The sequence below is a fragment of the Hemiscyllium ocellatum genome, chromosome 18 (assembly GCF_020745735.1).
Source record: "Hemiscyllium ocellatum isolate sHemOce1 chromosome 18, sHemOce1.pat.X.cur, whole genome shotgun sequence".
Taxonomy (NCBI): domain Eukaryota; kingdom Metazoa; phylum Chordata; class Chondrichthyes; order Orectolobiformes; family Hemiscylliidae; genus Hemiscyllium; species Hemiscyllium ocellatum.
The window spans coordinates 80,993,794-81,010,363 of NC_083418.1; the positions used below are offsets into that span (position 1 = coordinate 80,993,794).

The 16,570-nt window shown below is 43.6% G+C and overlaps 1 protein-coding gene across 1 annotated transcript in view; it reads left to right on the forward strand.

Moving 5' to 3' along the window:
• ano1a (anoctamin 1, calcium activated chloride channel a) overlaps nt 1-16,570 on the forward strand; it is a 200,217-nt gene that overhangs the window by 20,526 nt on the left and 163,121 nt on the right. The window contains exon 3 of the mRNA XM_060838674.1: nt 9,845-10,129. Coding sequence (XP_060694657.1) covers nt 9,845-10,129 — 285 coding nt within the window. The remainder of the gene's footprint in view (nt 1-9,844; nt 10,130-16,570) is intronic.

The window sequence follows — 16,570 nt, forward strand, 5'->3', positions numbered from 1 at the left end:
TGAATAAGCGATGGATGTGCTGAGATATTTGAAGGCACCCAGTTAGCTGTTTGCAAGGGAGGATGTTTGTGATCTGTGTAATGGAAAGCGGCCCCACAGAAAGAGCTCTCATGAGGGATGGTAATAAAGTGGGCGGGTGACATGAGCAGATGCTAATTGTTCAATTATACAACCAGGAGCAGTTTCTAGTGCCTGGGATTACAGCAGCAGCACCTTCTCTCTCACAAACTGGAGCAGGAGGATAGCACTGGCCATGCATCCATAACCACCAACCACCCTCTCAAAGTCAATGCTGAGCTGAGGTTTCAGCTATTCTCCCAACCAGAAGTCTGGCACCAAGGGTCTCCTTTAGCATGGCAGTTTAATCAGGTCGAGCCGGTAGTCCCAGGAAAGTTCTGATTCTGAGGAGATGGCCGCTAGCCCAGCTGAGAATTTCACCACTGACTCCGAGCAAGTTCCAGACGGGGACACTCCAGGAAACCAGCCATTGGCAGAGGAGACTCCTATCTCTCCCTCGCCAAACAACCAGAATTCTGGCGCCCAGGAGCTGGTCAACGCGGATCCAGGGATCCAGAATGATCCAGGCACCCAGATTCCGTCCGGGAAGGAGCAGCTTAATGAAGTGAAGCCTCCTGTGGAGGTTATTGTAAGTGAACACTGTCAGTCCCCTCCAGCGACAAAGCTAGTTTCATAACTTGTGAAAAGTTGTTTTCTTACTCTAAACCTAATCCCTTCTCTTTGGGGGTGTATTTAGTATAACCCAATAACCCTTAGTATGACACTATGTTTGGAGTTAAGGTTGGGAGTCTGGAACGTCAGGATTACCATTGAAGTACAGCCTGGGTTAGAAATCCGAAATCAAAACCAACTCCGCAGCAACTGTGCAGAGAGAAACAGAACAGAATACAAGAAGGGTCACCTGGATCTGAAACTTCATGGTTTCAGAACGAGACAGGGGGACTCTTCTGACTTTTTGAAAAAAAATCTTTGTTTCAAAGTTGCCTTCATTCTGTTATATCTCTACCTCAGGAATCGATCGTCTTGTCCAAACACGTTTTTCTCCTCTGTCCTAACACTGATCCTCTCAGTAATATTGAGGGCAGCTGACCTGTGTCCAGCCTTTCTGTTAGTCTCTGTAATGGCCAGGCCACATTTCTTCTACAAATTAAGCCCCCGACCGCCTTGAGCAAAGCTGTAGTGTCCACTGCCAAGTATGCTGTCTTAACAGATCTTTTGACCCAGAGAATAACACAACTATATTGCTATCATTGGTCGCTCACTCCTTTTGCTCATGTTTTGAGAAAACAAAATGTTTCTCACAACTTAATGCGCACTCGGAAGTAATCGTGTTAAATAAATAAAATACACTTTATATTTAAGATTTAGACTCCAAAATGGAGTTCCTCTTGCTGAATAAAAGCTACACGTTTCCTTCAGTGAGTATTACCGAGCAGTCGAGCGTGGGGCTGGAAAAGCACAGCCGCTCATGCAGCATCCGAGGAGCAGGAGAATCGACATTCCCCGAATAAACCCGTCACCAGGAAACGTCGATTCTCCCGCTCCTCGGATGCTGCATTAGCGGCTGTGCTTTTCCAGCAACACGCGTTTTAACTCTTGCCACCTGGGTACTGTCAATTTGTGCTTTTTTTTTGAGCAGGTATCAGAATCTGCTATCATCTGTTTTTGTTGAATAGAGCAAGTCAAACACTACACTAATGTAGTGACCGCTTGTTCCCTGCAGGAACTGTAAGGATGGAGTAATGAGAAACTAGGTGGGAATACTGTATAGTGTATTTCCGGAAAAAAATGGATGGTGCATGAGATGCTGTTGAACTGCAGCTGATGTTCAATTGTAGCCTCAAACTGCTACTATGTTATAATATCATTGCACTTCTCCCAAATATGATATAACATATTATGCTCAGGAAATGTTTGTGAGATGAATGACTGACAGCATCACGATTTCATGATAAACACTACTTCCTTTTTGTTTTTCTCTAACGCCCATAAGAGGCAACTGTTAACTGGCACACTCCACTGATCTGAAATTTCACCACCACTAAAATATCATTCTATACTTTGTGAACCATTTGTAATTTGTGAGCGTTAAGACTTTAATTTGATTTTTCATTTTTTTTAAATGCAAGCAATGTAGTTATTAATGACCAGATATTGAGGCCAAAGGTGGTACGTTATTTTCTTGACACCTGTTTAACAAGGTTGGGCAGTTTAACACAACCTAGCTTTGCCTGAAGCTGTTTTTTAAATGTCTTAGAGTCATAGAGATGTACAGCACGGAAACAGACCCTTCGGTCCAGCCCGTCCACGCCAACCAGATATCCCAACCCAATCTAGTCCCACCTGCCAGCACCCGGCCCATATCCCTCCAAACCCTTCCTATTCATGTACCCATCCAAATGCCTTTCAAATGTTGCAATTGTACCAGCCTCCATCACATCCTCTGGCAGCTCATTCCATACACGTACCACCCTCTGTGTGAAAAAGTTGCCCCATAGGTCTCTTTTGTATCTTTCCCCACTCACCCTAAACTTATACCCTGTAGTTCTGGAGTGACCCCCCCCCCCAACCCCAAGGAGAAAGAGTACATAGCCAAATTCTATCTATGCCCCTCTGATATCATAAACCTCTATGAGGTCACCCCTCAGCCTCTGATATTTCAGGGAAAACAGCCCCAGCCTATTCAGCTTCTCCCTATATCTCAAAACCTCCAACCCTGGCATATCCTTGTAAATCTTTTCTGAACCCTTTCAAGTTTCACAACATCCTTCGTCTAGCTGGGAGACCAGAAATGCATGCAATATTCCATCAGTGGCCTAACCAATGTCCTGTACAGCTGCAACATGACCTCCCAACACCTGTACTCAAACCAATAAAGGAAAGCATACCAAATGCCGCCTTCACTATCCTATTTACCTGCGACTCCACTTTCAAGGAGCTATGAATCTGCACTCCAAGGTCTCTTTGTTCAGCAATTCTCCCTCGGACCTTACCATGAAGTGTATAAGTCCTGCTGAGATTTGCTTTCCCAAAATGCAGCGCTTTGCATTTATCTGAATTAAACTCCATCTGCCACTTCTCAGCCCATTGGCCCATCTGGTCAAGATCCTGTTGTAATCTGAGGTAACCCTCTTTGCTGTCCACTACACCTCCAATTTTGGTGTCATCGGCAAACTTACTGACTGTACCTCTTATGCTCGCATCCAAATCATCTATGTAAATGACAAAAAGTAGAGGACCCAGCACCGATCCTTGTGGCACTCCACTGGTCACAGGCCTCCAGTCGGAAAAACAACCCTCCACCACCACCCCCTGTCTTCTACCTTTGAGCCAGTTCTGTATCCAAATGGCTAGTTCTCCCTGTATTCCATGAGATCTAACATTGCTAATCAGTCTCCCATGGGGAACCTTGTCTAACGCCTTACTAAAGTCCATATTGATCACATCTACTGCTCTGCCCTCAACAATCCTCTTTGTTACTGCTTCAAAAAACTCAATCAAGTTTGAGAGACATGATTTCCCACGCACAAAGCCTAATCAGTCCTTGCCTTTCCAAATACATGTACATCCTGCCCTTCAGGATTCCCTCCAACAACTTGCCCACCACTGAGATCAGGCTCACCGGTCTATAGTTCCCCGACTTGTCCTTACCACCCTTCTTAAACAGTGGCACCACGTTTGCCAACCTCCAGTCTTCCGGCACCTCACCTGTGACTATCAATGATACAGATATCTCAGCAAGAGGCCCAAAATCACTTTTCTAGCTTCGCACAGAGTTCTTGGGTACACCTGATCAGGTCCTGGGGATTTATCCACCTTTAACCATTTCAAGACATCCAGCACTTCCTCCTCTGTAATCTGGACATTTTGCAAGATGTCACCATGGAACTAAAATGAGACCAAATCTGAATGAGGTACTGTATTAGGAAAAAATGCTGACCAGACGCTGGGTATAAAGAGCCACCTAGACTGGGAATGAAGATGCAGAGAGGCTTGAGGACCAGCCTTGACTATTCATAGTAGAGTGATTAAATCTTTTACGGGATACACACACAATTGAAGGAACACCGATATTTGAATGTAGCAGGACATTGGCCGGTTTGAGGTAGACTTCATCCTGGTCCTGCTATGCTTCCAGTTTTGTTCCATGACTGCCTAGAGAGGAATGTTATTTAGGATGGCAAGGTCAAAGGTGTAATTTCTGATTGATCAGGTGAATTAAAAATTTCAATAATTCAGCCAGATGATGACCTCACTCTGGAGTAGGTGGGAGATGAACCCGGGCCTTCTGGTCCAGAGATAGACATTACCACTGCATCTCTCAAACTCCCTGAAAAGCTGCAGTTATACTGCAGTTCTGGAGTCGTGGCTACACATGAGCAAAATCTGAACATAAAAGTAAGGAACAGGCCATTCAGCCCCTCAAGCCAGCTCTGTCATTCAATAAAATCATGGCTGATCTGATGGTGACCTCAAATCTGCATTATTGTCTACCCTGGACATCCTTTCACTCCTTAACAAACCAGCTCTGCCTTAAAAAAAAATAGTTCAAGAACTCTGCTTCAGTTTCAGGAAATCTTGGACATCTATCTTAAATCTCATTTTACTTTGTCCCAGTGTTACATCAGGCCTTGTAATTGGATCTTATTGATATCTGTGCCAAGTTGGAAAAGTAAATCTAACCAATGGGTTGGGTTTATATTGCACAATGTATTTACAGAGCAGTGGAGCTAGTCTGTCAGTGCAGTGTCTTTTCAGCTGTTGACAATTTGTTTCAATCCTACCCAGAAGGGAATAAGATCCCAAAGAGGCCTGAGGCCTTTCAGCACACTTGACCTCTCTTCTCAACAGCAACTTGACCTCTCCGTTCGAAAGACTTGACAATTTCCCATTGTAGGGGCCACCTATTTCTTCAACTGAAGTCAATGAGCTGCTCTCACCCGTCTGTGTTGGAAACCTACCCCGGATAAGGAATATTTCCTAACTCATATATTGAGTGAGCCATTCACAATCTTGAAACTGTGCCCTTTTGAGATGCACAGATAGGTTTTTTTCACTTTTTTTCTTAAATATTTTTATCAAATTTTCTTGAGGTTTTAAATGTTACAAACCTATGAATTAAGAGCAGGGGTGGGCCATTTGGCGTTTTGAATTTGCCCTGCTGTTTGCAAGGAAGAATACTAGCTAATCAAAGGGCCTGTTTCCAAAGCTGCTGATGCTCCTGGTCCCAGGACCAGCTTGTTGCTGTCCTCTATATATTACCTTCAGGGCCCAAGTGGCACCCTTGTACCACCTCAATATTTACTGTAGTGATGTGGCAAGGCACTGTACAGCATCAGTGTGGTCTCTGTGGATTTAAGCTGGCTCACGGTATTCTTATGATTCTACCTGATGGACAAGTCACATCAGAGTGAGAGATCATAAAATGTATTCTTATAGTTTTCTATGGTGATTGGTCACTGGCATACATTCACAAGAGGCTGCCAATGTACTTTTCACAAAGAACATGTCTATGACCACAAAGTGTACATATTACACTAGACAATAACAGTGGGAACAATTTCATTACAAAGTTATTCCAACAACCGCCTCAGACATTTGAACCTCGGTGAGGAATCGCACTAAAACTTGTTGTTCAGCTGCAATTGGTTTCCTTTTGGCAAATGTTTGCATATTACCATAAAATTTCTTCAGATAATGTCTCTTCCCAGACCCCAAGACAATAAGCTAACTCCTCTCACAATGACTTAACATGGGCTTCTAAGCTGATGTCTTAAGCTATACTCTTCTGCAAAACCCCCACAGCCTCTGCCTCTGGAACCACGTTCTTAATGAACAGTTCAGAGACTGTGAATACCAACAGCACCTCTGTTGTTTTTGGACCTTTTCCCACACCCCAACCCCTATTTGGTGTGAACTGGCTTGTGTCTCTTGCTCATGCGCGCTCTAGTGTGACTTTCTGACTTTTTTGAAAAATGTTTAGTTTCACTAAAGTGTAATCCTACATCCCCCTTTAATGTTTCTTTCTGCTCTGATGTTTGTGTGGGATAGCAGCTCCTGTTGGAGGTATTAGGATAAAGGGTAGCAAATTTTAAGAGTCGAGAAGAAACGACTTCTCCCAAAGGGTTGTGAATCTGTGGAATTTGCTACCTCCAAGTGCGGTAAATGCTGGGACAGTCAGAAATTTAAGGAGGGGTTAGACAAACTTGATAATAGGTTGAAGGGATATGGGAGAAATGGGAGTGAGGGGCATATCAGCCATGGTTGAATAGCAGAGCAGACCCAATGGGCTGAATGGCCTAATTCTCAGTTGATCTTCCGTAATTACACCGGCACCACTCCCCACCTCTTCCTCCACTACATTGACTGCATTGGCGTCACCTCGTGCTCCCGCAAGGAGGTTGAGCAATTCATCAACTTCACCAACACATTCCACCCTGACCTTAAATTTACCTGGACCATCTCTGACACCTCCCTCCCCTTCCTGGACCTCTCCATCTCCATTAATGACGACCGACTTGACACTGACATTTTTTACAAACCCACCGACTCCCACAGCTACCTGGATTACACCTCTTCCCACCCTATCTCTTGCAAAAATGCCATCCCGTATTCTCAATTCCTCTGCCGTATCTGCTCCCAGGAGGATCAGTTCCACCATAGAACATACCAGATGGCCTCCTTCTTTAGAGACTGCAATTTCCCTTCCCACGTGGTTAAAGATGCCCTCCAACGCATCTCGTCCACATCCCGCACCTCCGCCCTCAGACCACACCCCTCCAACCGTAACAAAGACAGAACGCCCCTGATGCTCACCTTCCATCCTACCAACCTTCGCATAAACCAAATCATCTGCCGACATTTCCGCCACCTCCAAAAAGACTCCACCACCAGGGATATATTTCCCTCCCCACCCCTTTCCGCCTTCCGCAAAGACCATTCCCTCTGTGACATCCTGGTCAAGTCTGCGACCCACCCTCCCATCCTGGCACTTTCCCCTGCCACCACAGGAACTGTAAAACATGTGCCCACACCTCCTCCCTCACCTCCATCCAAGGCCCTAAAGTAGCCTTCCATGTCCATCAAAGTTTTACCTGCACATCCACCAATATCATTTATTGTATCCGTTGCTCCCGATGCGGTCTCCTCTTGGGGAGACTGGGTGCCTCCTAGCAGAGTGCTTTAGGGAACATCTCCGAGACACCCGCACCAATCAACCACACCGCCCCGTGGCCCAACATTTTAACTCCCCCTCCCACTCTGTCGAGGACATGGTGGTCCTGGGCCTCCTTCACCGCCACTCCCTCACCACCAGACGCCTGGAGGAAGAACGCCTCATCTTCCGCCTCGGAACACTTCAACTCCAGGGCATCAATGTGGACTTCAACAGCTTCCTCATTTCCCCTTCCCCCACCTCATCCTAGTTTCAAACTTCCAGCTCAGCACTGTCCCCATGACTTGTCCGGACGTGTCCTACCTGCCTATCTCCTTTTCCACCTATCCTTTCCACCCTCTCCTCCCTGACCTATCACCTTCATCCCCTCTCCCGCTCAGCCATTGTACTCTATGCTACTCTCTCCCCATCCCCACCCTTCCCTAGCTTATCTCTCTACGCTTCAGGCTCACTGCCTTTATTCCTGATGAAGGGCTTTTGCCCGAAACGTCGATTTCGCTGCACGTTGGATGCTGCCTGAACTGCTGTGCTCTTCCAGCACCACTAATCCAGAATCTGGTTTCCAGCATCTGCAGTCATTGTTTTTACCTCCTATATCCTACCAACTTTTGTTGGTTGTGCTGATAGATACAGGGGGGTCTGAGTGGCTATGGAGCTTAGAGGAAATGTTGGTTTTAGAAACAGATTTTAGCTTTCCTCCATTTCAGAATGGAATATCTGAGCACCTCTTCTGCTTTATTTTTTCTGTTTTATAATTTAGATCCCAACAGCATTGCATCAGGTAACTCTTTTAGATTGTTCCAAGGTTTTCTTTGCTAAATGCTGTGCTCCTGATTTCCATGGCCCCTTTCTGCATTGTGATATGGTGCACAATTTTACATTTGTATTCCATTTGTCAGTCCATTATTTCAAACCCTGCCGAGCTCAGTTTGTAAATTCTGGCAGGAACGTCCAAGTTCTACTTTCCACCTCCTCCCAGCTTGTCTGAATTTAAACTGCTTGTGCTTCAGGTCACAGATATAAACAGAGCTGGTGCTTTTGGAAGAGGGGAAGTGATGGCTGAATGGTGGTAGTGTTGGACTGATAATCTAGATTGCAAGGTCGCTTTGTATAATCCCTTACCCAGAATCTTTCTACATGACACATACACTCAATGGCAAGACTCTCTCCCTTTCTCCCCTCCCCTCAACGTTCATTGAATGTTTTTTTTTTAATTGCCTGCAAATCTGACCTTTCTAAACGTTTGGCAGTCACATTTTTTTTTTCACATGTAGTTATAGTATTAGTTGTGATTATTGGTTTGATCTCAAACCAATCAGAAATTGTAAGGGGTGCAGCAATGCTGTACTGTATAATGAAATATAGGAGCTGCTTTCATCCTGTACTCTCTGGGAGCCTTGGTGTTCATTACTTCTCTTTTAAAATGTTTCTCAAATGTTCACCTTTCCTTCTCAAAATGCCAGAACATTTGGTTGGTCAGATTTGGAGAACATGTTGGTTTCCAGACTATTTGAAACCACAATCAACACTGCTTAGAAATATTTTTGATATTATATTTGTGCCTTCCCTCTAACTTGAAAAAAATTCAGAAAATAGCCTTTTATACCATTTTAAGCTGTTTCCTCGTCTTTCATGGACTGTGGCAGTTCAAGAAGGCAGCTCATCCTCACCTTCTTGGGGGACAACTAGGGATGAGCCAGCCAGTTAATTGAATTATAACTTGCAGTAGAAGCTCTGGTCTCATTTTGTTTCTGGTGCAGTTTGAGATTTGAACTAAGCATCAAAATAGCTTCATAAAACTGAATATCCTGTCTAAACTATTATTTTAATGCATCCTTTTTAAAATAAAAATCAAGTTTAGAATTTGTATATCCATATACACACAGAACTGGTAGTGTATACCATGAAACCAATATTGATTTGTCATAAAACCATCCTGTGCATGAATGTCCTTTTTTACTTTAAAAAAGATGAAAATTTGCTGCCTTTCCCTGATCTGATCTGCATGTGATTTCAGATCCCAGCACTGCACTAGACCCCTAAATGCCCTCTGAGAGGCCTAACAAGCCACTCTGTTAAGGATGGGCAGTAAGTGTTGACCCAGCCAGCAATGCCTGTGTCCCATGAAAGATTAAAGAAAACCAGCCAGACCCAGGAAGGAGATTTCCTTTTGTGAGCCTTTTTTTTTTGGGACAAGAAATGAAGCTCAGTCAGAAATTTAACTGAATGTAAAAGGGAGAGACTCACCCCTTCACTAAAGGGATTTTGAGGGCTTAAATATCTAACCGGCTATCCCTCTATCTGGCTCGTCATTAGTTTTGTATAGACCCCATTCCCTTAAGATGCTATAAATATAAGTTGTTGGAATTTGGGCTTAGGACTCATAGGCAGTTGGAGGGATAAAGATACAGTGGACTGGAGATGTATTTGCTCAACTTTGACTTGTAGGGCTGGTTGTAGGGGCTTCAAGATGATGGGGATGAGGTTGCAATGTCACAGTGATCTGAACAGCCTATTTCGGATGGTGCTTCTGGATATGTGCCGCTACTCCACATTCAGCCATCAGCAATGTAACCTTTGAAAAGCCACACTTCTGTATGAAGACATTCTCTCTTTTTCTTCCCCCACCTCCCCTTCTGTTTTTCTGTTTAGGTTTTGAACACTGTTCCTGCAGACCAGGATCTTAAAAAACCCAATGGTTTGTATTTACAAGATGGAAAACGTCGTGTGGATTACGTACTGGTGTATCAGTATAAGAAAGCCAACCGCAAGGGGCTCAGCTCCCGCCAGCAGAGTACAGTTGGTGGCTCCCAGCAGGATCAGACCGAGCCTCCTCTCCAGCCCTCCGAGTTTCCGGATGATGACAGGAAAATGCGCAGAGAAGAGTTTGAACTAAACCTTATTGAATCTGGATTGGAACTGGAAAGTGATGAAGAGGTAATATTACACTCCTTCAGATCAATGCAAAGATCAGTGCGATGTTCAAGATTGTATTGGATGATTATTCATTTGAAATAATATTCGCACATTTCAGGAAAAGGCTGGAGATGAGGAATGTTCATTTAACAAGCTGGTGCAGGCTCAGTTGGGCGAATGGCCTGCTGAATAGTAACTGTTCTCTGACTCTGTGCTGACCTATCTCAAAACCAAAACACTGATTAGGTTAGTTGGAGGATATATATTCCTCTTTGGGCAGGGGTGGGGTCTGGAGGGGGGAGCCAATTAGCTCAGTTGACTTACACCTAGGGTGTAGTCTGGAAAAATGCCAACAACATGGGGTTTGATCCCTGCTTCAGTGATTCCTCTCCTCCACCATCACCACTGTGAAATCCCCCAAGAGCCCTAGTTTAACAACCCTTGACTGCTCAACAATAATACATGAAGATTGGCTTCATGATACCGGTGATATTCAGGTCTAGCCACTCAGCTGATGCTGATGTGAAACAATAAATGTAGTGTTCTCCCACTATTGGAAATCTTTTGATTATTGTGGAAAATCTTTAAATAGAAGTCTGTAGCTCACTTTCTGATTCACAATCTAATATAGCAATACTCCTGGAATATGCAAAATGAAACTGAGTCATTGTCTAACACCGTTCACAAAGATATTTATTTAGCTGAGCTACTTTGCAATTGTGATTAATTAGGTTAGGGCCAGAGGCAATCTATTCCATATTTTCATCAGATGGACATCTCTCGAACCTATTTAAATGAATATAAGTGAGCATGTTTATTTTACTTTTTGCCCATCCTGAGTGACCACAATCATCCTCCACTGTCATACAGCAGTTAGGATTACTGTGTGCTTAAATTGAATAAAGCCGTAAGCTAAATGTAATTGAGCCTTGTCACATTAAATAATTAAGGTGCTCACAAATAATTGCAATAGGTTAAACAAGAGTTTTTATACTGTAGTTAAGTCTGTAACTACGGCTGTTTGTAATGCATTCTGTTGTCAGTTAACATGATGGACAGAAGTGAATTCCAGTAAGGGGTCAGTGGGGAGCATGATGCTTCACTGACAGCACTCCATCAGCATTAACATTTACTCTGCAGCAGATTCATTCTGAAACCATTTGCAACGGTTTGAATCCCTTGTAAAACCAGTACCTAAATACTGCACTAAGCTGATGTCTCTGACCATTTCAGAGACACCGCCCCTCCAAGTGAACTTGGCCTATCAGCATCTGGAGTTGGCTTGAGTTTGTACATACTCTATTTATGTAACCAACATAATGTTGCAGTTTGTAGCCATTCACGGAACTACCCGATTCCAAGAAACCTTTGCAAAAAAAAACAACTGGCTTGGTGAACCAACCAACAACTCCAACCCGCCAATTCTTCAACCAACTCATGATCAATTTGTTGCTAAAAGCCTTGGTCTGCTATATGGACCTTGAGTGGGAAAGGGAGAGGGGGTGCGGTAATGTGTAGTAATATTTTTAAGAACATGCATTTCCTCTCCACTAAAGATTCACTACCTCCCTCACTTACCCCATCTCCCTCTGCAACTCCCCTCCCCTTCCCACACCATGATACCTCTCGCCTTGCTAAACCCCAGCTGATGGTCTATACACTAATACGTATTTCTCTTCCCAGATGGAAGATATGGGTATATGAAATAAATTGATATTAAATTTTAGATATTGCATGTTAAGGACATAGTACAAGCCTTTGAAGCCTATGTTTTAAATTTTAAAGGTTTCTTTTCTACTGTTCAAAACCTGGTTATGATGATGTGTGATCTAACTTATCTAATGTGAGCTACAACTGAAAAAGAAATCTCCACTCTTTCACTTGCTCAAAATAAAACTAATATTGACTGTTCTGGAATACCCCACTGCTATCTCTTTCCTTCCTGGTTGATCCATTTGGGAAACTGTATTTCAGACGTCCTCTTCCACAGTAACATTAACAGCTGGTAATTCCCTTCCATCACTACTCTGAGCAAATATCCTGACTGGTCTAGCGAATTGAAGATTGAATTGATGTTACAGAATTCATGTAGCAGCTTTTCTATTTCATTAATTTTGATCACTTCTTTTTCCTCACAAGCTTATTCCTCAGTTCAAAGATCAGCAGGTTAGATAGGCCATGTTAAATTGCCCCATAGTGTTCAAGATGTGCAGGCTAGGTGGATTAGCTATCTTATTACCAGGTTACAGGGGGTAGTGGGTGGTTATGTCTGTGTGATGCTCTTTAGGCAGTCTGTGCAGGCTTGATGGGCTGAATGGCCTCTTTCTGTGCTGTAGGGATTCTATGATAAGTGACCTACTCAGGTGTAGCTCTGATTCCTGGTCAGGTTAGTCTCTCAGCCTGGATTCCCCAAATTCTCTCGATCCAAAATGGACCTTGTGCTTTGGAAAAATTTTCCGCTTCCCTGGATGGGAGAATGTCCCCTGTGTACCTCCCAGGTGGTCTGACTCCTCTATGGTCCGAGGCCTTCAGAAGAGGTTTAAGATAACTCGATGAAAATTACTGCAGATGCTGGAAAATGTACTGAAGAGAAATGCTGGAGATCACAATGGGTCAGACAGCATCCGTGGAGAGAGAGCAAGCTAACATTGAGTCTAGGTGATTCTTCAGAACTTCTTGAAGAATCATCTAGACTCCATGTTAGCTTACTCTCTCTCCATGGATGCTGTCTGACCCATAGTGATCTCCAGCATTTGTTGTTTTGAGATAATTAGGTGTTTGGTGAAACAAGGAAAGGCTAAGCAATAGACTGGAAGTATATGTAAAACATGCAATATGGGAGATGTAATTACCTACTTAGAAACTAAGAACAGAACGTTGAATGTCAAAATAGATAAGTGAATGAGAGTCCCAAATAGTGCAGGAACTAAGGGTACAGACTGGAAGGCAGAAAAACACAACTGCCAAAATTTTGGAATGGACCGGAGTTAGACTTGATTACAAAAAATATATGACATTTTCTTTAAAGGAGGTCCATTAATTGCCTGATTTGGTTTTTATGATCTAATTGTTAATCTTGGCAATTTTATTTCATTTTTAATTATTTTGCTGTAAGTGGATTGTTAAGGTTATATTCTGTTTCTCCACTGCCTTTTGTGTACACAAGTTGCCCCTAGGGAACAAAATCTCATGACAGTTCCAATCACAGCTCTGCGTAAACCCAACAGCTGCCTGTATGGAGTTGCTCCTGGTCAAAAAACTTTCTGAATACTTCCAGTTAATGTTGACATTCAAATGAAAGCATCCCAAGCCAACTCATCGCTGTCTTCAGTCAACTTAGAGCATGATATCCCACATAGGATGTGTTTGAATTCTCTCCTTATTACCCAGTGTATAGAGTGACAGCTGCTATAATTATTTTGGAGCACACTGTTTGAAGTGTAGCTGCAATATGGTTGAGGTATTTCGTATAACTGGCTATTTTGCTAATGTGATTTTTAATCTGCCAAGTTATTTGTATATCTGATTTGGACAGTTTTCTTCTGTTACTTCATACATATTTGATTCTTTTCAATTTTTCTTCAGTATATATTGCAGTTTAATTGTCATCAGACAATTTTTTGGGTTTGTATGGAGTAATGTCCAGGATGATATAAAATGACTTTCCTCACCGTGACCATACCATCTCTAAATTGCACTGCAACTGGGTATTTTGAAATATTGCACACTCCCTAAATAAGACTTTAGCCAATCTAACAGCTGGATTAGTACAGCCCAAACAAGCCAAAAGGAACTGAAGCTAAGGGTATGTATTCTAATAAAACCAATGAAAGTTAACACATCTTAGAATGTGAAGCATCCTTTTGGAAAATTCTGCCTATTAATCAGGATTAATATTGTTTAGTAAAACTGACAGACTTTAACTGTGGAGCATATAATGAAATAAATTTCAACATCTAATGAGGCCATGTCATCCTCATGGTGAGATGGTCCAGTGTGATTTGCCCTTTGCAGGTGAAGGGAGGATGAGGAGTCCCAAAGCATTGATTGTAACATGTTTACAGAATTCACACGATCGAATCTCGGCTGATATTTCTGCAACTATTTATTGTGTGTATATGATGTTTGACTTTGTTATTTTACTTGGTTAAACACTGTGTGTCTGGTATATTGTTTGTCTCTCTTGTATTATTCCCCTACTGCTACTCCCTTGATGCTCAGAATGATCTCAGCTGTGAGGCCAGTCCAGTAATGAAAAGAGCTAATAGCTCTGAATCCATGCAGCAGGATTTGAATGGTGATCCACAACTGGTAGGAGCCATTATGTAGCAACGTGGTGAATGCAATTCTGGTAGCTATGGTCTTTGTAGTGATTAGCCATTGTGTAGCTGGCTGTATATTTTCTGACTCTCCCAATTATACTTGAAAAATTTGTGGTGAAATGACTCTTATAACTTATGAACGGGGTACTTTTGCATTAACACATTTGACTTTTCATTTTTCTAACTCTCTCATTCTCTCCTGCTTTAACTCTGGCAGTAGTATTCCCACCTTCTCTTAGAAGGGGGGTGGTTCAACTGTATTATGACAGCACCACGTGGAAATGAAGATTGGTAATGTTTGAATGTCTGACCCACTTGAAAACCCACCACTGAGTTTCCAAACCTAAGAGCTCAGCATATCTTTCATTTATCTCTACTTGTTCCCAGTAGTCCCAATTCCACAAAAACATTAGTAGCCACAACATCCAAATACACATTAATCTATTATTGTATTTTTGTAACTTTTTCCCTGTCCTTAGATTTCACATTTGAGTCAATTCTTCTGAACAGTGATCAGTTTGAAATTTTTCTGCCATCACTGGCAGCATTCCAGTTGGGTTTCTGTTTGCAAAAGGCTCATTTCCTTTGGACCCTGAACTGGATCTGTGATGCCCTGACAATTCAGGGCAAACGTGAGAGATTATGGCGTTAGTACATGCTGAACATGACCAACTTGAACTACAACAGCGGTCACATTTTGTTTACCAAATAGACCCACCTCTCTCTCCTGCAAACAAGCTGTTAACATTAGTCTTTGCAGTTGGTTCCATAATACAGCCCATTTGGAAACCTTTGCCTGAAAGGAACACTGCAATTGTTTGAAACTACTTTGTTATAAAAATTGCTGATTTATTCCTTCTGGCTAGTGTCCATGGATATGGATTATGAGCAACGACTAATTACTAATTTGTTGCTCAAAGTGCCACAATTCCTAGTTATCCACTGCCACACTCATCCTTATCTGATAGAGACCAAGGAGTGGACTTGTGTTAGTGGGTCAGGAACTGGGATGTTTTCCAGCTCCACAGAGCTGACCTGGGGACAAGTAGACTTGTGCTCCAGGGTAGCCATCTTCCTGGGTGACCCTGGAATATGTGGGGAGGCTGCAGAGGTGGAAGGCATGCCCCACTGCATTGGCATGGCACAGAAGTTTCATTTTAAAACAAACATCCCCCTCTCTAGGCCTCACTTGTCAAACCTCTACTTGCATTCTCCACCCCTGCTCTATCCTTGCCAACTCATGCCCACTATGTCAACCTTTTCATTATGGCCATGCACATGGCACTTGGTAGTTCCTGTTCCAACTCACGCCGCACACAGGCATCAATCCCTTCTCCCCTCTTGCCCACAGGCCGCTACAGTGTGGAAACAGGTCCACACAGTTCCTCTGAAGAATAACCCACCCAGATCCATTTGCCCTCTGACAAGTGCATCTAACACTGGCAATTTAGCATGGCCAATTCACCCGATCCATCTGACCTGCAGATCTTTGGACTGTGGGAGGAAACCCATGCAGGCATGGCGAGAATGTGCAAACTCCACACAGTCATTCACCCCACGCTGAGAATCGAACCTGGGTCCATGGTGCTGAGTAAAAAATGAGGTCTGCAGATGCTGGAGATCACAGCTGCAAATGTGTTGCTGGTCAAAGCACAGCAGGTTAGGCAGCATCTCAGGAATAGAGAATTCGACGTTTCGAGCATAAGCCCTTCATCAGGAATAAGAGAGAGAGAGCCAAGCAGGCTGAGATAAAAGGTAGGGAGGAGGGACTAGGGGGAGGGGCGATGGAGGTGGGATAGGTGGAAGGAGGTCAAGGTGAGGGTGATAGGCCGGAGTGGGGTGGGGGCGGAGAGGTCAGGAAGAGGATTGCAGGTTAGGAGGGCGGTGCTGAGTTGAGGGAACCGACTGAGACAAGGTGGGGGGAGGGGAAATGAGGAAGCTTACCTCCTGCCCAAAATCCACAAACCTGCCTGCCCCGGCTGACCCATTGTCTCAGCCTGCTCCTGCCCCACCGAACTCATCTCCCAATACCTCGACACAGTCCTGTCCCCTTTAGTCCAAGAACTCCCCACCTACGTTCGGGACACCACCCACGCCCTCCACCTCCTCCAGGATTTTCGCTTCCCCGGTCCCCAACGCC